Below are 26,170 nucleotides of genomic sequence, written 5' to 3' on the forward strand. Positions count from 1 at the left end.
TCTTTTCAGGAACAAATGCATTGCATCCTAGGAGGCAATGTTACTTCTGTTTATTTGGTCATATCTTAAATTATACTTTGTTTCTGAAAATAGTTAACTTTTAGCACTTCATCATTTTTCTTTTTTCCTTCTAAAGAGTTTTTCAGGAAACTGTGACTAAATTTTGGTTTTGTTTTTTAGACAGGGTATTGCTCTGTCACCCAGGCTGGAGTACAGTGGTGTGATCTCAGCTCACTGCAGCCTCTACCTCCTGGGCTCAAGAGATCCTCCCACCTAAGCCTCCTGAGCAGCTGGGACTACAGGCGTGCACCACCACACCCAGCTAATTTTATTTTATTTTATTTTATTTTATTGTAGAGATGGGAGTCTCACTATGTTGCCCAGGCTGGTCCTCTAACTCCTGGAGTCAAAGGATCCTCCCACCTCATCCACCCAAAGTGCTAGGATTACAGACATGCGCCTTCAAGCTCGGCCTATGACCTAATTTTAAATGTTATAAAAATGTTTCCTTTATTTTTTTCTTCCTGAATCTGTGAAACTTATTGATCTTTCCTGTTGCTCTTGTTTTCGTTTTCTTACGTAGCTTCATGAGCAAATAGCCCCTCTCCCATCCCAACAGCAAACTCTGACCAAAAGGGAAAAAGAGAAATTCTTCCTGACTTAGAGGAAAACCAAACATAAACAAAAAGAAAAGAAAAAAACAAAGGTGCCTGCCTCACGAGTGAGCACAGAGCAGCCTCATGCACATAAAGCCCCAGCACTGCCCCTGACGCACAGCACATGGCAACATGCAGCCGACTGCCTGCCGGCAACATTTGCATAAAGGTGGCCAAAAGCTCACCATCAGTGTCATTACTCTGGGACCAGGTCCTCCGAGTCTACATTTGACTCAAGTGCGGGTCAGCAAGACACAATCTGCCAACAAAAGGCATGAGGTCCTGGGGACTGCCACCAAAGGCCCAGTATGGACTTGACACCCCAGTTTGCTGGCCTGGCCCCTCCTGATCTCAGAACCCTAGTCATAAAGCCTCTAAGAGCCATCAGGGGTCTCCCAGGACAAAGGAATGGGGGTGCCCTGGAGAACAGTAACTTGTATGGGGTCCCCAGAAGAACACAGCTCAAGTCCCCAACTTCTGACTCATGTGGTTTCCTAATGTCACCTGGTACCCCAACCCCTTCCTCTGAAGCAAAGATATTTGACCCATGGGGAAGCTCTGTTGAAAGGAATGAAATAAGCTAGAAGTAGGACTATATGTCTGCAATTCTTGGACCTTGAAAGGTCCTTTGGGTTACCTGGCCCGCTGTCTGCACAGCACTGGCTCCCTGGCCAGCAGGAAGGCTAGCCTCCAGGCTAAGCCCCCCATCTCCGAAGCCTGGGCCCCCATCTGGGAGCTCTGGAGCAAAATCATCCCCTGAGAACATCCCAGAGGAAAGTAGGCAAGCCTTACTGTCAGAGAGAGTTGGGTTCAAACTCCAGCTCTGCCACAGACCCACCGTGTGCTCTGGGACAAGACACTGCTGTTCTGAGCCCCCATTTCCTCATCTGCAAAATGGAAATGCACCTAGCTTGCAGAACTGTCTTAAGGAACAAAAAGAAAATGTGTAGTGGTAGTACTGAAAGTACCTAATTGTTTTTGATAATAAATGGCCCCTGTTGACCCAGTTTGTGCTTTGCCAACACAGATGTCAGAGGGTCATCATGGCTGACTATGGACTAACTTACATGTCATGCATCAGCTCCATGAAGCTTCTCAACAGCTTACGATGCAGGAGCTATTATTGTTCACATTTTACAGATAAGGAAACCGAGGCTGAGGAAGCTTAAACAATGCCTAAGTAACTTGCCCGAGGTCATAAGTTGGTACCTAGCAGCCCCTGGGCCAGCCCCCAACCCCCAGGGTTCCTCCAAGGGTCTCCAGACAGAACAATGCTCACTTGGCACAGCGGACCCAGTTGATATGCTGGCTCAGGGAGAACAGGAATTTCTGGCGATGAGTTGCCCACACTTTGACTGTCTTGTCGTCAGAGGCTGTCACGAAGGACTGGCCATCACTGCAGAAGTGGACACTCCTCACTGTGGCTGTGTGTGCACGAAACACAGTGGACTCACCTTTGCTACAAGGACAGGCATCCAAGAGTAAGGAAACCCATAACAGTGACATGACAGCCCACAAGCACATCAAAGCTCTCCTACTCCTCAAGCACCCCTCCCAAAGTCAGTCAAGCCCGAGTACCCCAGTCTCCACAAGGGAAAGCCAGAGCCTCTCCTATACGAACAGAGCACCATCTCTAGGCCCCACCCACATGAACACAGCATCAGGTGCCATTTCTTTAGGGATAGATGGGGTAAGCCCAGAACTCCTCTTCCAACCCTGAGGGGAGGGCTCCAACTGCAGCCCCAGCCTCTGATGGCACCTCTTCCAAAGCAGAGTAGAAGTCCCACTGTGACCAGTCCAGAGCCAAGCTAGGGGACCTGGGTGGGGATGGCTCTGGCACCAGGGCCCCAGACTCCAACAAGCCTCCTCAAAGTGTACGACTCACACATTGGGTACCCAGATGCGGACAGTCTTGTCTCGGGAGCCGGAAGCAAGCAGGTGTCCCGAAGGAGAGAAGTTCACACAGGTGACGGCATCCTTGTGGCCAGTGAAGCGGTAGGCGCGTGACTGCGGCTTCATGTGCCAGACCATGAGGCATGAGTCCATGGAGCCACTGGCTGAGGACAGTGGGTGATGCTATGACCTACAGCTCTAACAGGCTTCAAGCCTCCACCAAGACATTGGAGAGGCAGGGGGAGCAACTGGCCCAGCTCCATCTTCCCTGGCATCCACAAACAGACCGTGAGAAGTCTCCCATGGAGCAGAGCACATCTCGAGGTATGGTCTGGAGGTGGAGAGCCTGTGGCCCAGAGTTCTCCAAGGAGCACACCCACATGGGAACAAGACCGAGGCCCTTCCCATGCTAGCCTTGGACTGCAATCCAAAGCTCTGGGAAAACTCATTCCCATGGGGCCCAGGGTCTCCCCCCAGACACATCCTGAGGGCACCAGAGAGCAAGTCCTCCCCAGCTGGGAAGCCAGCCCCTCCCACTGAGAGGGCCCAACTCAGTACGAAGCCTAAAGGAGGTCCCCAAAACTGATCAAAAATCACTTCAGTTCCCTCTTAACCTTTACACATCAGAGGGTCTTGATGACAGGATGAAGGGGCAAGCCTCCTCTGCAGGAACCAGAAAGCGCAGTCATAAAAGCTGTGTACGAAACCTCATGCAACCAAGGAAGGGGGACACTCAGCTGCAGCATAAGAGCAGTGGGGTCGAGGGAGGTGCCCATCTCTGCTCAACAGCCTTCTCACTGACAAGCTTCTTCAACAAGAAGATGTCCCTTACTACTGTGGGCAACAGAATCAATAAAGCTTCAAGGAAAAGGAGTCACTGTTTAGGGCCCACACCAAAAGACAGACCCAAAAGGTGGCTAGGGTGTGCAGAAAAGACCCAGATCCCAGTCCCACCCTCAAAAGCTGTGTGGCCTTAGCAAGGCCCCTAACCTCTCTGACCCTCAGGCTCTGCATGTAAAATGGAGCTCATGAAGCCCAGTGCCCAAAGAGCTGGCACGCAGAAGCAAGACTAGAAGCAGGTCTAGACAAAGCTGTGCAGTCCTTGTGCTCTGCTTCCCACCCACCACCCCTCTGAGGTAAAAACTTGGCCTGTTCAGCTCATAACCTAGCACCTAGACAAGGCGCCTCTTCTTACCCAGCTGCTTTGTGTTGATACTGAAGTCCACACAGGTAACTGCATCTCGGTGGCCCTTAAAATGCCTTTCCAGTGAGGGGTCCTCCTGAGAGAGAGCCAGGGTCAAATGTGTGAAGCCTGGGTGAGGAAGGGGCTTCCCCAGGGCCAGCACTCTTCCTACAACAGCCGGGGGAGTAGGGTTAAAAATGCTCAAGGCATGATCTTATATAAAGAAAATCCTAAGGAATCCACTTAGGATTAGTTTTTACTAGGAATAGTTTTTACTATTAGAATTAATACATCAACTGTGGAAATGCTTCAACAAAAACAAAAAAGAACAAATGAGTTCAGCAAAGTTGCAGGATACAAAATCAAGACACAAAAATCAACTGTCTTTCTGTACACTAGCAATGAATAATCCAAAAAATAAAACTATTTATGATACATAAAAAAATAGGAATATTTTAAATTAGCCGGGCATGGTGGCAGGCGCCTGTAATCCCAGTTACTCAGGAGGCTGAGGCAGGAGAATGGTGTGAACCCAGGAGGCGGAGCTTGCAGTGAGCAGAGATCGTGCCACTGCACTCCAGCCTGGGTGACAGAGCGAGACTCCGTCTCAAAAAAAAAAAAAAAAAAAAAAGGAATAATTTAACAAAAGAAGTGCAGGACTTGTACAGTAAAGACGACAAAACATCACTAAGAGAAATGAAAGAAGACTTAAAAAATGGAAAGACATTCCACATTCATGAACAGGAAGACTTACTATTGTTAAGATACAATACTACGATACTCCTCAGATTGATCTACCGATTCCACATAATTCCTATCAAAATCCCAGGTGTCTTTTTTGCAGAAACTGACAAGCTGCTCCCAAGATTCACATGAAAATGCAAGACACCCAGAAAAAAAACAAAACAATCTTTAAAAACAAACAAACAAAAAAAAAAACAGATACTATAGAAAGCAATTTGGCAGTTCCTCAAAAAGTTAAACATAGGTCAGGTGCAGTGGCTCACACCTGTAATCCCCACACTTTGGGAGGCTGAGGCAGGAGGATCACTTTAAGCCAGGGGTTCAAGACCAACCTGGGCAACACAGCAAGACCCTGACCCTACAAAAAAATTAAAGAATTAGCCACACGTAGTGGCTCATGCCTGTATTCTCAGCTACTCAGGAGGGTGAGGTGGGAGGACTGCTTGAGCACAGGAGTTCAAGGTTGCAGTGAGCTGTGATCACATCACTGCACTCCAGCCTGGGCAACAGAGCAAGACCCTGACTAAAAAAAAGTAGTTAGCCGGGCACAGTGGCTCACGCCTGTAATCCCAGCACTTTAGGAGGCCAAGGCGGGCAGATTACCTGAGGTCAAGAGTTCAAGATCAGCCTGGCCAACATGGTGAAAACCCCTCTCTACTAAAAATACAAAAATTAGCTAGGCGTGGTGGTGGGCGCCTATAGTCCCAGCTATTTGGGAGGCTAAGGCAGGAGAATCGCTTGAACCCAGGAGAAGGAGGTTGTAGTGAGCCGAGATCGCACCAGTGCACTCCAGCCTGGACGACAGAGTGAGACTCCTAATCAAAAAATAAATAAATAAAATAAATATAAATAAATGAAATAAAAAATAAAGTAGTTAAACGTGGTTAGCAAATGACCCAGCAATTCTAGGCAAATACCCCAAAGAGTTGAAAACATGGTTTACACAAAAACTTGTACACAAATGTTCAGAGCAGCATTTTCATTAATAGCCAACAAGTGATTGAACCCAAATGATCCATCAACACATGACTGAATAAACCAAATGTAGCATATTCATACAACAGAATATTATTCAGCCATAAAACGGACTGAAGTGCTGATGCTTGCTGCAACATGGATGAACCTTGAAAACATGCTAAGTGAAAGAAGTCAAACACCAAAGGCCACATTTTGTCTGATTCCATTCATATGAAAAGTTCAGAATAGTCAAATCTATAGAGACAGAAAGTATTAATATATTAGTTTGCCAAGGGTTGGGAGAAAATGGGGAAAGGGAAGAAGTGGCATGACTGTTATTGAGTATGGAGTTTCTTTTTGGGATGATGAAAATATTCTGGAATTAGCGATTACAGTTGCACAACACTGTGAATGTACTAAAAACTACTGAAATGTACACTTTAAAAGGTGAATTCTGTGGTGTATGAATAACTTAATAAAGTTAAAACACCAGAGAGAATACTCCGGAGACTCTCTCCATCCAATAGCAGCTTCTGTCTTAACACTTGAAGGGTTATAATTCAGCCATCCAAACATCTCCCCCTACTCTAAGTATCAGAAACCTCAAAGAAGCATTTTGTGTGCTCCAGGAAGCCCAAAGGCTCCTCCTGGGAAAGGATGTCCTTGGGGCACAGCAAAGCCACTGCCACCCTACAGAGCAGTAACCAGAACAAAGGCCCTATGGCCTTGTGCCCAGCTCCACCCCTAACGCACCTGTCAGAGTCTCCTTTCAACAACAGAGGGAGGAGCAGCTGGGGGAGGGTCCCCAACAGAGCCTTCTGCTCTCACCTAAGCTTCTTGAAAGAACATGCGTAAGAGAGTGTCCGCCTCTAGGCTCAGTGGGCAGAGGCAAGTTCAGGTCCACCCCTGACCAGTAGGTCCCGTGGTATCTCTCAACACCGCCTCCCCTCTGTAGTTCCCTGCATGTGGGCCTCATCTCCCTCAACAGTGGTTTATACGTGAGGGGACAGGAAGGGAGGTAGAGTACCAGATTAGGAGTCAAAATGTCTGTATCCTAGCCTGGAATCTCCGTCCATGTCCTCAAGTGCCTCAGGGCATCACAGGCTACCACCCAGCCTCCCTGACTCTCCAATCAGCCAGAGGGCCTTGCCCGTTCAAAGGAATCTCTCGAAATGAGGACCTCTGGAGGAACGTGGACTCAGAGATGGCGGCTCCGCCCCGCTCACACTGCAGGCCCGGGCATCCCAGCGTCCTGCTGTACCTACCTGCTGGAGCAGGGTGTACCCTCAACAAGACCCCACGCAGCCACCCACTGCTAAGGACGTGGAGAATGGCTAGAGAGGCCCGATACCGGCCCCAGGTCACACATGAGTCGGGACTTGGTCGTGTGTCCCTCGCTAGGATGCAAACTATGGAGGCTGAGGCCTGTTTGTTCGCTCCAGAAACCCAGCGCAGGGCCTGGCACGCAGGAGGCGCTCAGAAAGTGCCCGACCCAGCGCCCCCTGCACAGACGGTAAACTGGACCTGAAGAGGACCACCCTGGAACCTGGCGCCCCGCCCGCCCCTCGCAGCCATCGCTCTGGCCACTAGGCGCCCAGTGTCCCAGCGGGGAGACTGAGGCCTGGGGAGTTGCTCTCGGCTGGGCTTACCGCGCAGGGCGCAGCCATGGCGGGGCTGGCGGCGCCGAAGGCAGCTGCGGTGGCCGTTGCGGCCCGTTCAGTTTCCGCGCCCCCAACGGCCACCAATAGCAACGCGGGCAGCGTCGGCACGCCCCGCCCACCGCAATTAAAGGAGAAACGCCTCAGCTTTTTGCCCGACGACTGGAAGCAGAGCTGTATGACCGGCGGCCGGCGCCATGGTCCCCGTGCCCAGTTCCCCAAGCCCAGACAACCCACAGACAGCGCAGCCAAAAGCCTCTGTCCGCCGCCACTCGTTCCGCCTGAGAAATTAAAAGACCCAGGATGAAGGGTTCACCCCACCAGCCCGTCGTCCGGCTACTCTAACGGCGAGCGCAGCCTGCTGGGAAATGCAGTTCCAAGCCGCCCACGCCCCTATGTCTGGAGGAAGGTGGAGCTACACTTCCCAACATGACTTGAGGGCGGGCCGGGTTTTACCACCCGAAGCGACGGCCTTAAGGATCCCGGAAGCGGAGGACACGTGGGTTGCTGTAACCAGATTGCCTTAAAGCACCCGCGCGCGCCGGCGCAGCCAGGTTTTCCCCGCCGGAACCTATTGAGAGCTGAGTATTCGCCCCTCGGGAACTCTCAGTGGTTCGCCGTCCGAACGTTCTTAAGACAAGTGTCGATTTAAAATAACATGAGGTACTCGGAATCACAATCATGGAGTGGAGAGATTCTCAGTTCGATTCTCAGTTCTCGCCCTGATTGGCTGTGTCATCTCAGGAAAAACGCCTCTGCTCTGTGCCCCAGTTTCCCCATTTGTAACACGAGGGAGTGTGGTGCAGCCCGGCCCTGTCAGGATCCTTAAGGCCTCAGAAGCTGTTAGAAACCCAGTCTTTAAAAGAAGGAGAGGCCGGGCTCAGTGGCTCACGCCTGTAATCTCAGCACTTTGCCACTTTGGGAGGCCGAGGTGGGTGGATCACCTGAGGTCAGGAGTATGAGACCAGCCTGGCCAACATGGTGAAACCCCATGTCTACTGAAAATACAAAAATTAGCCGGGCGTGGTGGCACGCGCCTGTAAACCCAGCTACTCGGGAGGCTGAGGGAGAATTGTTCGAACTCCGGAGGCAGAGGTTGCAGTGAGCCTAGATCCTGCCGCTGCACTCCAGCCTGGGCAACAGAGGGAGACTCCGTCTCAAAAAATATATATATATATAAAATAAAATTTGAAGGCCACCAGCAACCATCTGAATAGACTCCCTGCTTGGCCAGGGCACTCAAATTTAACCTGAAAGAGTGGTTCAGGCCATGATGGGAAGTGGGGGTTGGACATGCCTCATTATACCCTCCAGCATTAACATCAACAAAAACCTTAAGTCTGATAAGAAACATTTACTATCTATTTTCTCTGAAACCTGCTACCTGGAGGCTTCATCTGCATGGTAAAACCTTGGTCTCCATAACCCCTTATCTTAACCGAGATATCCCTTTCTACTGATAATAATTATTTCAACCAATTGCCAATCAGAATATGTTTAAATCTACCAATGACCTGGAAGTCTCCCACTTCGAGTTGTCTTGTCCTTCCAGATCAAACCAATGTAAATCTTACACGTATTGATTGATGTATTTTGTCTCCCTAAAATGTATAAAACCATGTTGTGCCCAGGCCACTTGGGCACATGTTGTCAGGACCTCCTGAGGCTGTGTCATGGGTGTGTCCTTAACCTTAGCAAAATAAATTTTCTAAGTTGACTGAGACCTGTCTCAGGTATTTCGGGTTGACAGTTTGGCAACCACGAAAGGATTCTGAGTGGAGGTGCCCCTGACCTTTGACAGATCTCCTATCGGTGCTTGGTACCAGCTTGAGCTATCTTTATGGCTCAAATCTACAGGACAATTTGCTAAGGCCTGGGAGCCCCCCTCCACAAAATTCCTGATCTTCCCAAATTTGGTTAACATCTAAAGTTTATTTTACTGTACAACTCCTTTTTCTGGAGTTTTACTTGTTTCCAACAAGGAAGGCAGGTTTTCCTGCTTCCCTGACGATGGAAGGCAGGTAACTCCGTTCTGGAGTTTGAGCTCGCTTCCAACAGAGAAGGCAAGTTTGAGTTTTCTCTACTTCTGGGATGGTAGAGAGCAGTCTTTAGCCTAAGACCTGTTCTTAGGTAAGTAGCCGAATTGGGGATTTTCTTGGCTGAAGTTAAGGTTAACAACCAGCTGGTCTTAATTTTCCTTACCATTAGAGTGCTCAGTAATCATATAAATTGTGCGATCAAGCCCGGCACCGTGGCTCACGCCTGTAATCCCAGCACTTTGGGAAGCCAAGGCGGGTGGATCACGAGGTCAGGACATCGCAGACCATCCTGGCTAACACAGTGAAACCCTGTCTCTACTAAAAATACAAAAAATTAGCAGGGCGTGGTGGCTGGCGCCTGTAGTCCCAGCTACTCGGGAGGCTGAGGCAGGAGAATGGCATGAACCCGGGAGGCGGAGCTTGCAGTGAGCCTAGATCAAGCCCCTGCACTCCAAACTGGGCGACAGAGCGAGACTCCGTCTCAAAAAAAAATAAAGTAAATAAAATAAATAAACAAATTGTGCGATCACTTTTTTTTTTTTTTGCTTAACGGTTTTTTGTTGTTGTTTGTTTCTGTTTTTGTTGTTTCATTCTTCTTCCCATTGAAGTTGACGAATTATATCTGACTTGATCAAATCTGAAGGAAAGTTCCAAAGTTTGGGGAACAAGGCCTCTGAATTGGCTAAATTCCCACAACGGAAAAAGAAAAAAGCCTGGGCAAGGTGGCTCACGCCTGTAATTCCAACACTTTGGGAGGCCGAGGTGGGTGGATCACCTGAGGTCAGAAGTTCAAGACCAGCCTGGCCAACATGGTGAAACCCCATCTCTACTAAAAATACAAAATTAGCTGGGCATGGTGGTGGGCATCTGTAATCCCAGCTACTCAGGAGGCTGAGGCAGGAGAATCACTCAGAACCCGGGAGGCAGAGGTTGCAGTGAGCCGAGATCGCACTCCAGCCTGGGCGACGCAGCAAGATTCCGTCTCAGAAAAAAAAAAAAGAGAGAAAAACAGCCAGCAAAAAGAAAAAAATAAGGAGAGATTTTTTATTTTGATTATCTAAGGGGCTTTATTTACATAACAAGGCCACCTTTTTGCTAACCAAGCCAAACTGAAAGAGGAATGCTGTTGCCCCAAACTGCAGTTCCATAGCTAAGTTTCTGCCCACTTTTTTTCACCAGGACAGCCTGGGTTTGGTTCCTAAATCAAGCCCTTTTTGATTTGATATTTGTGTTACTTTTGAAATATCAGTTATTTGTTCTAGCTAAAATATGGTAAAGATATTTAAAAGGATTTTTTTAAAGGCGCTTAATGGCTAAAAGTCAGCTTACTTAAAAGCTAACATCCAAGATGGTGGGGGTGTGTGTGTGTGTGTGTATTTAAAAGGCTTTTATGGTTTTTTCCTCTCCTAGTACTTTGGTTTCTTTCAGAAAAAAAAAATTATTTCTTCTCTATCAGCTGAATTATTTTTTATTTTTATTATTTTTGTGTGTGTGTGAGATGGAGTCTCACCCCCATTGCACAGGCTGGAGTGCAATGGAGCGATCTCGGCTCACTGCAGCCTCTACCTCCTGGGTTCAAGCGATTCTCCTTCCTCAGCCTCCCAAGTAGCTGAGATTACAGGCGTGCACCACCATGCCCAGCTAATTTTTGTATTTTTAGTAGAGACGAGTTTTTGCCATGTTGGCCAGGCTGGTCTTGAACTCCTGACCTCAGGTGATCCACCCGCCTCAGCCTCCCCAAGTGCTAGGATTACAGGCATGAGCCACCGCGCCCAGCCCTGAATTCTGTTTTCTTTTTTCTTTATTTCTTTTTTTTTTGAAAAGGAGTCTTGCTCTGTCACCCAGGCAGCTGGAGTGTAGTGGCTCAATCTTGGCTCACTGTAACCTCCACTTCCCAGGTTCAAGCAATTCTCCTGCCTCAGCTTCCTGAGTAGCTGGGATTGCAGGCGTGCACCACCATGCCTGGCTAATTTTTGTTTTCTTGTTTGTTTGTTTTTTGTTTTTTGAGATGGAGTTTCGTTCTTGTTGCCCAGGCTGGAATGCAATGGTGCAATCTCAGCTCATCGCAACCTCCACCTCCCGGCTTCAAGCCATTCTCCTACCTCAGCCTCCCAAGTAGCTGGGATTACAGGCATGTGCCACCACACCCGGCTAATTTTTTTGTATTTTTAGTACAGACGGGGTTTCTCCATGTTGGTCAGGCTGGTGTCAAACTCCCGAACTCAGGTGATCCGCCTGCCTCGGCCTCCCAAAGTGCTGGAATTACAGGCATGAGCCACCATGCCTGGCCAATTTTTGTATTTTTAGTAGAGACCACATTTCACCATGTTGGCCAGGCTGGTCTCAAACTCCTGACCTCAGGTGATCTGCCCACCTCAGCCTCCCAAAGTGGGATTACAGGGATGAGCCATCGTGCCCAGTCTTTTTTTTTTTTTTTTTTTCTTTTTTTTTTGAGACGGAGTCTCACTCTGTCGCCCAGGCTGCAGTGCAGTGGCGCAATCTTGGCTCACTGCAACCTCTGCCTCCCAGGTTCACGCCATTCTCCTGCCTCAGCCTCCCGAGTAGCTGGGACTACAGGCACCTGCCACCATGCCCAGCTAATTTTTTGTATTTTTAGTAGAGACAGGGTTTCACCATGTTAGCCAGGATGGTCTCGATCTCCTGACCTCGTGATCCGCCCGCCTCGGCCTCCCGAAGTGCTGGGATTACAGGCATGAGCCACCGCGCCCAGCCTTTTTTTTTTTTTTTTTTTTTTTTTTTTTTTGAGACAGAGTCTTACTCTGTGGGCCAGGCTGGAGTGCAGTGGCACTATCTTAGCTCACTGCAGCCTCCATCTCCTGGGCTCAAGCAATTCTCCTGCCTCAGCCTCCCAAATAGCTGGGATTACAGGCATACGCCACCACGCCCAGCTAATTTTTGTATTTTTAGTAGAGATAGGGTTTCACCGTATTGGCCAGGCTGGTCTCAACCTCCTGACATCAGGTAATCCACCCACTTTAGCCTCCCAAAGTGCTGGGATTACAGGCGTGAGCCACCACTCCCAGCCTGAATTCTGCTTTCATTTATTTCTGCTGTCTCTCCTTTCTCTTGCCACCCTCTGCTGCATGAGGAACCTAAAATAGTTTCTAACAGCCTGAGATTCCTTAAAGAAAACAGAGAAGGTGTAAGACTCCCTTTTGGGGAGAAAGCTCTGTTTTTCCTTAGGGAACCCCAAGAGTGTATATGGACAAGTTCATCTCAGATCTTAAACTGCTTGCTTTCGTATTGTGTTACCTGATTTCTTTTCCTTCCTTCCTTTCCTTCTTTCTTTCTTCCTTTCTTTCTTTCTCTCTCTTTCTTTCTCTCTCTCTCTCTCTTTCTTTCTTTCAAATAGTTATTACAAGAGAGGTTACTCTTGGGTGTTTAAAGTAAGGGAAAGTGTGTAGTTTAGGCACTTAGATAAACGTCTTGTTTAAAAAAAGGTGCACTGTAAATCATCATGTGGTCTAGCCTTATAGTAACTCTCTTTTCGGAGACCCAGTATTCAGATTGGGCTCTTCCCAGAGCTCAGAGAGCCAGTTAAAAGATAAAGACTAAATGTAGAACTACCTGTCAAAATAAAAGTGGTTTCCTTATACAATCTTATGATAGATTTCTATAATTTTATGTTTGATTAGGCATCTTTTTTTTTTTTTTTTGAGACAGAGTCTTGCTCTGTCACCCACAGCCTGGAGTACAATGGCATGATCTAGGCTCACTGTAAACTCTGCTTCCCAGGCTCAAGTGATTCTCCTGCCTCAGCTGTGATTACAGGTGGGTATCACCACACCCAGCTAATTTTTGTATTTTTAGTAGAGATGGGGTTTTGCCATGTTGGTCTCAAACTCTTGACCTCAAGTGATCCGCCTGCCTTGGCCTCCCACAGTGCTGGGATTACAGGCATGAGCCACCACGCCTGGCTGGCATCCATCTTTAATTTCTTTAGTACCACTAGACTTTTCCTCTCTGTACCTTGAGATGTAAATTTAGCTATCCAATTTTTCACCTAAGAGTTTCCTTTATTTTTGTTTTTATTTTTATTTTTTTCAGACGGAGTCTTGCTCTGTCACCAGGCTGTAATGCAGTGGCGCGATCTCAGCTCACTGCAACCTCCGCCTCCTAGGTTCAAGCGATTCTCATGCCTCAGCCTCCTGAATAGCTGGGATTACAGGCACGTGCCACCACACCCAGCTAATTTTTGTATCTTTAGTAGAGATGGGGTTTCACCATGTTGGCCAGGATGTTCTCGATCTCCTGACCTCGTGATCCACCCGCCTCGGCCTCCCAAAGTGCTGGGATTATAGGCGTGAGCCACCGAGCTAGGCCAAGGGTTGCCTTTAATATGCAAATTTAAGACTGTCTATCTGACAACTAACTGCCTCAGGTAATAAAATGGGTTATCAAGAAATTGGAAGTCTGAAATAGAAGGGAAAAAAGGAGGACTTATGAATCTATAAGATCTATTTCTGTCTACATGTCTAATACATCTAGGCATTTATGTGTCATGTAGATGATGTTTCACTGCTAAAAATATATAAAAGAGCTCTAATTAATTGGCTTAAAGGAAAAAAGGCGCTTAAATCAAATACTTTATCTGAAAAAATACAGACTTTTTTTCTCTTTTCTTTTTTGAGACAGAGTCTCATTCTGTCACCCTCACTGGAGTGCAATAGTATGATCTCAGCTCACTGCAGCTTCCACCCCCGAGTTCAAGCAGTTCTCGTGCCTCAGCCTCCCAAGTAGTTGGAATTACAGGCATGTGCCACCATGCCTGGCTAATTTTTGTATTTTTAGTAGAGAAATGGGTTTCACCATTTGGCCAGGCTGGTCTCGAACTCCTGACCTCAGGTGATCTGCCTGCCTCAGCCTCCCAAAGTGCTAGGATTACAGGTGTGAGCCACCACACCCAGCCAGAATGACTTATTTTACAATCACCCATGATCCTATTTTGTGATATAGTTACTGGATCTCTGGGATGTTGATTTTTCTGCCTGGAAGCCTCCGTGGCCACAGCAGCTTTGCCCAAATTCTTGTCCTGCATCCAGGAAGAATCAGGTATGCAGACAAATGAAGGGTGAAGAAGAGTTTTTGTTGTTGTTGTTGTTGTTGTTGTTGTTGTTGAGATGGAGTTTTGCTCTTGTTACCCAGGGTGGAGTGCAATGGTGCAATCTCAGCTCACTGCAACCCCTGCCTCCTGGGTTCAAGTGATTCTCCTGCCTCAGCCTCCCAAGTAGCTGGGATTACAGGCACCCACCACCACGCCCAGCTAATTTTTGTGTTTTAGTAGAGACAGTGTTTCATCATGTTGGCCAGGCTGGTCTCAAACTCCTGACCTCAGGTGATCCACCCACCTCGGCCTCCCAAAATGTTAGGATTACAGGCATGAGCCACCACACCAAGCCAAAGAAGAGTTTTATTTAATGTTAGAATAGCTTAGAGGAGTGGGTAGCTTCTCTCTGTAGGCAGGTCATCCTGTTGAGTGCTCAGCTCTCAGCAGAGAGGAGGACCTAGAGAGGGTGGCTCCTCTCCGCAGGCAAGTCATTCAGATGTCTCTGCAGGTCTCTGAAGCTCTCAGCAGAGAGGGTAGTTCCTCTCTGCCGGCAGGTCGTCTGTGAAGCTCTCAGCAGAGAGATTACTCCTCTCTGTAACTGATCATCCCGTCCTGTCATCTCTGCCCTACTCTGACTGAGCCCAGGGCTTTTATGGACCTCAGAGGAAAGGAAGTGTGTGCCGATTGGTCCATGGGCAGCCATGGGTGGGCCCAGGAGAGGCATCATGAGTCCCTGCTCCCTGCCCTATGGGACTGGCAGCCTGGACCCCAGCCTTCAGGCCTTCTCTGCCCTGAAGGTGGGACCTTACTAGGGACCTTTCCCCTTCCATCCAGGACTCTGTCTGCCTCCCACTGCCATTCAAGTCTCCGGGGCTTAGCCCCAACCCTGCTCTGAGATCAGAGCAGGCGCCAGAAGTGGAGGGAGGCTAGGCAGTGGGAGCAGACACCCCCGAGCCTGCAGGGATGGGGTCAGTGGACAGGGGGAGGTCCTCCCTGGGGCCCCTGAGGGTGCAGGCTGCAAAGACACCCAGGTCCTGCGCCCTAGAGGACAGCTGCACCCAGGAAGGCAGGTGCTGCCTGCTCCCAGCCCTCCCCCAAGAGCACAGGGAGGTTAGGATCCATAGCTGCAGTTTGGGTGGCTGTAGCCCTGCCCAGGAGGGTGGAGCTCCTGCCTGCTCCATAAAGCAGGAGCCCTGGGTCTGCAGCTGCAGTTTGGGCAGCTTCAGTGGCACCTGAGGAGCTCCCACCCCAACTCAGAAGAAGCGGGGCTTGCAGAGCTCCCACCAGCTCCACAGTGTGTGCAGCCCAAGCCGCGTCTCCCTGCTGCAGCCAGCCTGATGGCCTAGCCACTGCCATCAGTATCAAGTGTTTTAAGCTTTTTATATGTGACAAACTCCCCAAAAGCACATTCTAACTTCAGTTTGCATTTTTTTTTATTAGTCACCTGAAGTCCGGAAGAGATATATTAGACTTGTTTGAGATAAATAATAAAATCATACAGGAAGTATTGTCAAATATGAAATGGTGTTTAACCTTCTTTGGATTATATTTATATAAATGTGTTGTTATGTGTTCCAGAATTGTGTGAAATTCCTGTGATTCTGATATGTCTTAGCATATGTTATCAGAAGTAATTGTGGGTCAGGCACGGTGGCTCATGCCTGTAATCCCAACACTATGGGAGGCCTAGGTGGGTGGATCAGCTGAGGTCAGGAGTTCAAGACCAGCGTGGCCAACATGGTGAAACCCCATCTCTACTAAAAATACAAAAATTAGCTGGGCATCATGGCAGACGCCTATAATCCCAGCTATTTGGGAAGCTGAGGCAGGAGAATTGCTTGAACCCAGGAGGCAGAGGTTGCAGTGAGCTGAGATCGTGCCATTGCACTCCAGCCTGGGTGACAAGAGTGAAACTCCATCTCAAAAAAAAAAAAAAAAAGAAGTAATTATGGTTATTATGTAAAATTGTTGTATGCCACAGAAGTAACCAAATTTCCTTGTCAATTGTGTCTTTAACTATGACTGCTCTCAGACTTTATCATCCATAGTTATTTTACTTTTATCCTTTTCAAAAGATGTTTTTTATAATCAGCTATAGGACTCTGACAGGTGCTCTTGAATGCAAGTTTCTGATAACTATGGAGACTGTGACAGTAGAATAGAGGAAAAACTTCCAAGACTCCCATGGAGAGCTGAAATGTTCATGAATATCAAACAGAAGAGGGATTAACTGCATGGACTGAACTAATAGAAGACTGAAATAATCCTTTTATGATTTTTGCTTAAAACACTGCTTATCTGGCTGGGCACGGTGGCTCACACCTGTAATCCCGGCACTTTGGGTGGCCCAGGCGGGCGGATCACCTGAGGTCAGGAGTTTGAGACCAGCCTGGCCAACATGGCAAAACCCCATCTCTACTAAAAATACAAAAATTAGCTGGGCGTAGTGGCACATGCCTGTAATCCCAGCTACTTGGGAGGCTAAGGCAGAAGAATCACTTGAATCCGGGAGGCAGATGTTGCAGTGAGCCAAGATCGCACCACTGCACTTCAGCCTGGGTGACAGAGTGAAACTCCATCTCAAAAAAAAAAAAAAATACTGGGCACAGTGGCTCATGCCTGTAATCCCAGCACTTTGGGAGGCCAAGGTGGGCGGATCACCTGAGGTCGGGAGTTCAAGACCAGCCTGACCAACACAGAGAAACCCCGTCTCTACTAAAAATACAAAACTAGCCGGGCATGATGGCACATGCCTGTAATCCCAGCTACTAGGGAGGCTGAGGTAGGAGAATCGCTTGAACCCGGGAGGCGGAGGTTGCGGTGAGCCGAGATTGCGCCATTGCACTCCAGCCTGGGCAACAAGAGTGAAACTTCATCTCAAAAAAAAAAAAAAAAATTGCTTATCTTTTGTTTTTTGGAGCCAAGAAAACTTTCTTTTTCTCTTTTTTTTTTTTTTTTTTTTGAGACAGTCTTCCTCTGTCGCCCAAGCTGGAGTGCAGTGGTGCGATCTCGGCTCACTGCAACCTCCGCCTAGCAGGTTCAAGCGACTCTCATGCCTCAGCCTCCCAAGTAGCTGGGAGTATGGGTGCACCACCACACCCAGCTAATTTTTGTTTTTTTGTTTTCTTCGTTTTTTGTTTTGAGACGGAGTCTTGCTCTGTCGCCCAGGCTGGAGTGCAGTGGCGCGATCTTGGCTCACTGCAAGCTCCGCCTCCCGGGTTCATGCCATTCTCTCGCCTCAGCCTCCCCAGTAGCTGGGACTACAGGCACCCACCACAATGCCTGGCTAATTTTGTTTTTGTATTTTTAGTAGAGATGGGGTTTCACTGTGTTAGCCAGGATGGTCTCAATCTCCTGACCTTGTGAGCCGCCCGCCTCTGCCTCCCAAAGTGCTGGGATTACAGGCGTAAGCCACAATGCTGGCCAATTTTTGTATTTTTATTAGAGTTGGGGTTTTGCCATGTTGCCCAGGCTGGTCTCGAACTCCTAGCTTCAAGTGATCCGCCTGCCTCAGCCTCCCAAAGTTCTGGGATTACAGGCATGAGCCACCCCACCTGGCCCTGTTTTGAGCTATTTGCAGCTTTTAACAATTGAGTAAAGTGTACTGCTATAAACAAAATTTGGAACATATTTCTCTGTACCTGATTTTTTCCAAATTTGGAAACCATTTGTGAGTATTCTTAACTTATGCTATATATTTATTTGCGTAAGTGCAATAAGAATCTGTTTTCTTTTGTAACAGGACACAGTTGGAGACACCGGTTACTTTATCAAGGCTTTGACTGGAATGGCATGCTTTCAGACAGAAACACACTCCTTTAAGGAATCAAAGTTGACTTATACAGCCAATAAAGGCCCTAAGGAAAACTGGCACCTTGTCTATACAGTACCTGTACAGGGTTCCTGACCTGTGGTAAGTAAAGAATGCCACTTTCTGACAGGCTTAGGAGCCCCAAGTTATCTTGGGACCTCAAGAGTAGACAAATTTACCCAAACTCACATAGGTATTAATATTTGACTGCACAAACTCAGGGCTGGGCTCGAGGCTTTAAAAAAGTCTTATCTGAGATTCCTTATAAAACAAAATTCCATAAAAGCCAATTACAAAAAGATCCTATGTGGTAAATAGTTATTCTTGCTGCACTTTATACAAATAATCAGGCCAAGCATAAGACTAAAGCTTATTTTTGCAGACAAATCAATCCTACCATGATTTGTCTTTTGTGAAAATGGGGACTAGAGAGACAGAAATTGTTTCAAGATAAACTATAGTACACTTGTTATTAGATGCTAGTCTTGCCTAATGTTTTTCAATTTTTATTATTTTCTACAGTTTGGACTGAATTCTAAATTTGTCCTGGCTACAAGTCTCCAAAATGCTTTCCTTTTTTTTTTTCCTTCTTTCTTTTCCTTTTTTCCCCTATTTTCTCTGATTTGAAATCACTGAAAATTAAGCTGTGCCTTCTTAAAGCCCTGTGAACTGAAGCTAGACAACTTAAACTTCAGAACAAAATAGCAGCAACCTATTTACATACATAAGCCACTTTCATACCTGCCTACCAATATATGGACTTCAGGGTAATATGGCCTATATCAGTTTTCCAGGATTGTTCTTTTTGTTGTTGTTGTTGGGTTGTTGTTGTTTTTCTCCCTTCCTCCCCCTATTTTCTCTTCATAGGACATGAGCCTTCACAGCCTGCTAAAAATGATCTTTCTTAATAACGTGGGACCTACCCCTCTAGGAATAAACCATCCTACCAATGAGAGATCAGATGAAACCTGAGACCAGAGCCTTATTTTCTTTTTCTTCTTTTTTCTTTTCTTTTTCTTTTCTTTTTTTTTTAAGACAGAGTCTGGCTCTTGTCACCCAGGCTGGAGTGCAGTGGCACAATCTTGGCTCATTGCAGCCTCTGCCTCCTGGGTTCCAGCAATTCTTCTGCCTCAGCCTCCCAGGTAACTGGGATTACAGGCGTGTGCCACATATACAGGCTAATTTTTGTATTTTTAGTAGAGACGGAGTTTCACTATGTTGGCCAGGCTACTCTCAAACTCTTGACCTCAGGTGATCCACCCCCTCAGCCTCCCAAAGTCCTGGGATTACAGGCAGGAGCCACTGCGCCCGGCCCAGAGTCTCATTTTCTTCTAAAATGCTTTCTCTGAAAGATTTTAAAAAGAAAAGGAGGCCGGGCGCAGTGGCCAGGTGCACTAAGGCATAAGTGACTATTTCCTCTACCCTTCTTTCATATATATTAATAAATTGTGTATTTAGTGAAAAGCTAATCAGAAACTCAAAGGAATGCAATCATTCATCTCTGATCTACCCTAGAACCTGGAAGCCCCCTCCCTGCTTCGAGTTGTCCCACCTTTCTGGACCAAATCAATGTATATCTTACAAGTACTGATCGATGTCTCATGTCTCCCTAAAACGTATAAAACCAAGCTGTGCCCCAACCACCTTTGGCACATGTCATCAGGACCTCCTGAGGCTGTGTCACAGGCATGTCCTTAACCTTGGCAAAATAAACTTTCTTTTTTTTTTGAGCAGAGTTTTGCTCTTGTTGCCCAAGCTGGAGTGCAATGGTGCAATCTCGGCCCACTGCAACCTCTGCCTCACGGATTCAAGCGATTTTCCTGCCTCAGCCTCCCAAGTAGCTGGGATTAACAGGCGTGCACCACCACACCCGGCTAATTTTTTGTATCTTTAGTAGAAACGGAGTTTCACCATGTTGGCCAAGCTGATCTTGAACTCCTAACCTCAGGTGATCCACCCACCTCAGCAGGTGTCATGGCGCTGGCCAGGTAAAGGCCCATTTGCATAATAAAAGATTAAGGTGGGATGGCCAGTCTCTTCTCAGGCTATGTAAATAGAACACCTGGTCAAACCAATTCCCGGGGTCCTATGTAAATCAAACACTGCCTTGTCAAGCCTGTCTATAAAATCAACCGCATCTTGCCCCAAGCCCGGAAACCCACTTGGGCACCCCCTTACTCTGAACAAGGAAGCTCTCTCTTCTTTCTTTTGCCTATTAAACTGTCCACTCTTAAATCCACTCTGTGTGCACGCTTGTGTGTGTGTCTCCACGTCTTTGTTCTCAACGAACCTCGGGTATTTCCCCAGACAATGACACCGCTTCAACTATACAAGCACCCTCCCTCTAGGCCCAGGGACTGTCATGGAAGAGGCAGATATGTGAGATTGTAAGGGCCAGTTTTGAGGGATAGAATTTGGTCAAGGTCAGACTCTTCCAATCAAGGATGGGTACAAAGATGCCTAAACAGCTGGTAAAACAAGGGACTTAGACTTCTAAGCTATTATGTGTCACCTTTGCATCCACTCCAACCGTAAATCATTTCCTGCTTCCTGTGGAATTAGAAGAAAAAAATTACTGATAGGATAATGATACCTCATAGCAAAGCCTTCTGGGTATAATACTCCCAGTTATGAGTTGTGCAGATTTTTTTTTTTTTTTTTTTGAGGCAGAGTCTTGCTCTGTTGCCCAGGCTGGAGTGCAGTGGCGTGATCTCGGCTCACTGCAAGCTCCACCTCCCGGGTTCACACCATTCTCCTGCCTCAGCCTGCTGAGTAGCTAGGACTACAGGTATGTGCCATCATGCCTGGCTAATTTTTGTATTTTTAGTAGAGACAGAATTTTTCCATGTTGGCCAGGCTGGTCTCGAACTCATGAGCTCAAGTGATCCACCTGCCTTGGCCTCCCAAAGTGCTGCGATTACAGGGGTTAACCATCACACACAGCCAAGATATATATTTCAGATTTTTTTTTTGTCACAACAATGCTTATGTTTTGTATAGCTAATTGCTATAAGCCTGTAACTAAAACCAAGATTATAGTAGCTCAGCTGGGCGCAGTGGCTTATGCCTGTAATCCCAGCACTTTGGGAGGCTGAGGTGGGTGGATCACTTGGTCAGGAATTCAAGACCAGCCTGACCAACATGGTGAAACCCCATCTCTACTAAAAATACAAAAATTATCTGGGTGTGGTAGTGCACGCCTGTGGTCCCAGCTACTCGGGAGGCTGAGGCAGGAGAATTGCTGGAACCCCGGAGGCACAGGTTGCAGTAAGCTGAGATCGCATCACTGCACTCTAGCCTGGGCAACAGAGTGAGACTCCATCTCAAAAAAAAAAAAAAAAAAGATTATAGTAGTTCAACATACAGAAGTTAAAAATAAGTCAGTTTTGTAACCTCACCTTTAGCTTTTGTTTGTTGGCTTTCTACTTAAAAATAATAATAATATTAATAATAATTTTAAGGAGTAATGAATGCTTGTTCACGTCCATTCATATCTGGCCTAAAACAATTAATTGGCTGTAAGTCTTGTTGGTTCTAAGTCCCTTAGCCATAGGGAGTCCCACTGAGGGACAGGATGGACCCAGGGCAAGCAGCCATGCCACCCCAGCAATGCTATGGGAGAAAATTAAAATCTGGTGGCCATTAATGTTGCCTCTGGCAAATCTTGGCCAGAATGGGGAGAATGTAAACCAAAAATAAAATTTGGGCCGGGTGCAGTGGCTCATGCCTGTAATCCCAGCACTTTGGGAGGCCAAGGCGGGAGGATCACAAGGTCAAGAGATCGAGACCATCCTGGCCAACATGGTGAAACCCCATCTCTATTAAAATACAAAAATTAGCTGGGCATGGTGGCTCGTGCCTGTAATCCCAGCTATTTGGGATGCTGAGGCAGGAGAATCACTTGAACCAGTGAGCCAAGGTCACGCCACTGCACTCTAGCCTGGTGACAGACTGGCAAGACTCCGTCTCAAAAAAAAAAAAAAAAAAGAATAAATAAATAAAAAATAAATAAAATTTGACAACCATCAGATGTTGAAAACTTGACAACCACCTGAATGGACTTCCTTCTTGGCCAGGGCACTCTAAAATTTAACCTGAAAGACTGGTTCAGGCCATGATGGGAAGTTGGGGTTGCACATGCCTCACTATATCCCTCCAGCGTTAACATCAACACAGACAGACCTTAAGTCTGATAGGAAACATTTACAATCTATTTTCTCTGAAACCTGCTATCCAGAGGCTTCATCTGCATGGTAAAAGCTTGATCTCCACAATCCCTTATCTTAACCAAGATATTCCTTTCTACTGATAATAACTCTTTCAACACATCACCAATCAGAATATGTTTAAATCTGGCCAGGCGCGGTGGCTGACACCTGTAATCCCAGCACTTTGGGAGGCCAAGACAGGCAGATCACATGAGGTCAGGAGTTCAAGACTGGCCTGGCCAGCATGATGAAACCCTGTCTCTACTAAAAATACAAAAATTAGCCAGACGTGGTGGCACGCATCTGTAGTCCCAGGTACTTGGGAGGCTGAGGCAGGAGAATTGCTTGAACCCGGGAGGCAGAGGTTGCAGTGAGCCAAGATTGCGCCACTGCGCTCCAGCCTGGGCAACAGAGCAAGACTCTGCTCAAAAAAAAAAAAATATGTTTAAATCTACCTATGACCTGAAAGCCCCTTCAGGTTGTCCTGCCCTTCCAGATCAAACCAATGTAAATCATACATGTATTGACTGATGTCTCCCTAAAATGTATAAAACCAAGGTATGCCCAGACCATCTTGGGCATAGGTCGTTAGGACCTCCTGAGGCTCTGTCATGGCGCATCATTAATCTTTTTGGCAAAATAAATTTTCTTTTTTTTTTTTTTTTGGAGACGGAGTCTTGCTCTGTCGCCCAGGCTGGAATGCAGTGGCATGACCTTGGCTCACTGCAAGCTCTGCCTCCCGGGTTCATGCCATTCTCCTGCCTCAGCCTCCCAAGTAGCTGGGACCACAGGCGCCCGCCACCATGCCCAGCTAATTTTTTGCAGTTTTAGTAGAGACGGGGTTTCACCATGTTAGCCAGGATGGTCTCGATCTCCTGACCTTGTGATCCGCCCGCCTCGGCCTCCCAAAGTGCTGGGATTACAGGCGTGAGCCACCGCACCCGGCCCGGCAAAATAAATTTTCTAAATAGACTGAGACCTGTCTCAGATGTTTTGGGTTCACACCACCAACACTCACATCTTATTCAGTTGTTCTTTTGCCTGCCAGCCAAACATTTAGGGCAGAAAAATTAAGGAAGAAAAAAAATTAAATACAGAAAAATTGCAGTGAGCCATGATCACACCACTGCATCCCAGCCTGGGTGACACAGCGAGACCCTATCTCAAAAAAAAAAAAAAAAAAGAGTTTAGCTTAGCCTGCAGAACCATCCCAGTGTCTCTTTTCTGTTTATCATGGGACATGAAAGCACGTGACTTTGAAATCAGCCAAACCTGAGTTCCACCATGCTTCGCTTTCTTCCTCTTGCAAGCCATGAAATCTACAGCAAGTTAGTGAATATTTCAAAGTCGCTGGTCCCATCTTTTTAAAATGAAAAAAAGAAAAAAAAAAAAAAGGCCGGGCACAGTGGCTCACGCCTGTAATCCCAGCACTTTGGGAGGCCGAGGTGGGCGAATCACGAGGTCAGGACATCGAGACAATCCTGGCTAACACGGTGAAACCCTGTCTCTACCAAAAATACAAAAATAATTAGCCGGGCGTGGTGGCGGGCGCCTGTAGTCCCAGCTACTCAGGAGGCTGAGGCAGGAGAATGGTGTGAACCCGGGAGGCGGAGCTTGCAGTGAGCCGAGATCGCGCCACTGCACTCCAGCCTGGCTGACAGAGCGAGACTCCCGTCTCAAAAAATAAATAAAAAATAAAAACATTAATTGGAAGAATGAATGGATTAATTAAAATAAATGGTATCAATAAAAAAAACTACCCATTAAATGTAAGGCTTCCTTTATTGTTGTTGGGTGGTAGTTTTGGTTTTTGTCAATTTTAGCTATGGAACACCCCGGTCTACAGGAACTTGTAACTTAGAAGATTGAATTTAGAGGCTGGGTGCAGTGGCTCAAGCCTATAATCCCAGCACTTTGGGAGGCTGAGGCAGGCAGATCACTTGAGGCCAGTAGTTCGAGACCAGCCTCACCAACATGGCAAAACCCCATCCCTACAAAAAGTACAAAAATTAGCTGGACGTGGTGGCACGCACCTGTAGTCCCAGCTATTCAGAAGGCCGACGCACGAGAATCACCTGAATGCAGGAGGCGGGTATTGCAGTGAGTCAAGATTGTGCCACTGCATTCCATCCTGGGCGACAGAGCAAGACTGTGTCTCTGAAAAAAAAAAAAAAAAATTGAATTTAGAGAAACTCTTCTGTAAATGGTTTTCAAACGTTAGATTTATTCAAAGTGAGAGTCACTAGAAGATTTTACTTACCCGTCTAATCTTTCCAGATCCTTCTGTCTTCCATCCCTATTCACCTGGGAGGAGGAGCTGAAGGTGCCCCACTCCCTCTTGCTCATTTCTTCGCCAAAAAATGCAAATTCTCTGACAACATGTAAACAGCCCAGGATCTGCTGCTAGTACAACCTGCATAAACCAAGTGCCTCTATTCCCTGACTGGGCAGGCCCCTACCCCAGTACTACCTCCATTCGATCGGACTCCAGTTCTGACTGAGGCCTCCATGTAAAGGCAGAGCTCAGTTTAGAAGGAGCCTCAATGTTGGGGGGACCTTCTTATTGAGGAAGCTGGAAGAGAGCTATTTTAGCTATCTTTTTCTTTTTTTATTTTTATTTTTAAATTTATTTTATCATTATTATTATTATTATTATTATTTGAGACAGAGTTTTACTCTTGTTGCCCAGGCTGGAGTGCATTGGTGTGATCTCAGCTCACTGCACCCTCTGCCTCCCAGGTTCAAGCGATTCTCCTGCATCAGCCTCCCAAGTAGCTGGGATTATAGGCACCCACCACCACACCCGGCTAATTATGTATTTTTAGTAGAGATGAGGTTTCACCATGTTGGTCAGGCTGGTCTTGAACTCCTAACCTCAGGTAATCCATCTGCTTCAGCCTCCCAAAGTGCTGGTATTACAGGCATAAGCCACCACGACTGGCCATAGCTATCTTTTTCAAGTCCCCTTGTGGCAGGAAGGTGTCTATCCTGGTGCAGGCCCACAGGTGGACTCCCCTGCAAGAGGCTGTCTTCACTCCCCAGCCTGCTGACCATGAGCCAAGGCCACCCAGGGTGGGGCAGAGAAAGAGGTGGGAAAGTCAGATATCCCATCCACCAACTTAGCCCAGCCAGCCCGAAACCAGAAAGCCCCATCAATGCTATCAGTTTGCCCTGCCTACGCCTGCTGGTGGCCTGGGTTTGAAACTCTGAGCAGGGCAGCTCAGGGCTTGTCCCAGGGTCAGGCAGGCCTGCAGATGAGCCCAGGCCCTGCCACCTCTGAACTGGTGATCTAGCAGGAGTCATACCACCTCTCCCTGCTGCAGTGTTCTCAGTTGTAAAATAATCATAATAATATGCCTGCCATGATAGAGGAGGGGAGATTCCATGAGCTCTTCATTAGTGTCAGAGCCTGATGTTGAGCTGACACTTAATATGAATTATGTGACTTCATACTTCCCCTGCTCCGATGATCTGGCCCACACCTCTCTGCCTCTGCTTCCACTGCTCTGCCCTGCTCTCCCTGCTCCAACCACATTGAGCTTCTTGCTGTTCCTTGAATGAGAATGTGCCAGCCACTCTCTCATCTCAGGACTCTTGCACCAGCTGTTGTCCCAGTGTCCCCATGGCTCTATCTGTCACTTCCATCAGGACTTTGTTCAAACATCAGCTTCTCAGTATAGCCTTCTCTGACAACCCTACTTACAAATGTCTGCCCACTCCTCCCTTTGCCTGCTTTATTTTCCTGTGGTGACTTAACATCATCTGATGCACTGGACCTGTTATCTTCTCCCCATGAGAATGTCCACTCCAGAGACAGATGTGACTGTGCCCTTGCACCCAGCAGAGGGCCCAGATAGAGTGGGGTGCAATAAACATTTGGTGAATAAATAAATGACTCATTCCAACACTGCTCATAGATTGCAATGGAATCTGTGATGCACAGGACTGGTTCT

General features: G+C 47.3%; 1 protein-coding gene across 5 annotated transcripts in view; it reads right to left on the reverse strand.

Moving 5' to 3' along the window:
• POC1A (POC1 centriolar protein A) overlaps positions 1 to 7,517 on the reverse strand; it is a 79,715-nt gene extending 72,198 nt beyond the window's left edge. For 2 of the 5 annotated variants that reach the window (XR_008678352.2, XR_008678353.2), the window contains exons 1-4: positions 7,083 to 7,444; positions 3,745 to 3,829; positions 2,542 to 2,713; positions 1,936 to 2,115 (exon numbers count right to left, since the gene is read on the reverse strand). Coding sequence is in view for 3 of the 5 variants with exons in the window: in XM_004034267.5 (XP_004034315.4) it covers positions 1,936 to 2,115; positions 2,542 to 2,713; positions 3,745 to 3,829; positions 7,083 to 7,100 (455 nt within the window). In the remaining 2 variants the exon portion in view is untranslated. Of the gene's footprint in view, positions 1 to 1,935; positions 2,116 to 2,541; positions 2,714 to 3,744; positions 3,901 to 7,082 lie in introns of all 5 variants that reach the window. The other 3 variants (XM_004034267.5, XM_004034268.5, XM_055382571.2) reach the window with 3 other exon arrangements.
• Between the last annotated feature and the right edge of the window lie 18,653 nt (positions 7,518 to 26,170).

This window comes from Gorilla gorilla, chromosome 2, assembly GCF_029281585.2.
Source record: "Gorilla gorilla gorilla isolate KB3781 chromosome 2, NHGRI_mGorGor1-v2.1_pri, whole genome shotgun sequence".
In the NCBI taxonomy this organism is placed as follows: Eukaryota; Metazoa; Chordata; class Mammalia; order Primates; family Hominidae; genus Gorilla; species Gorilla gorilla.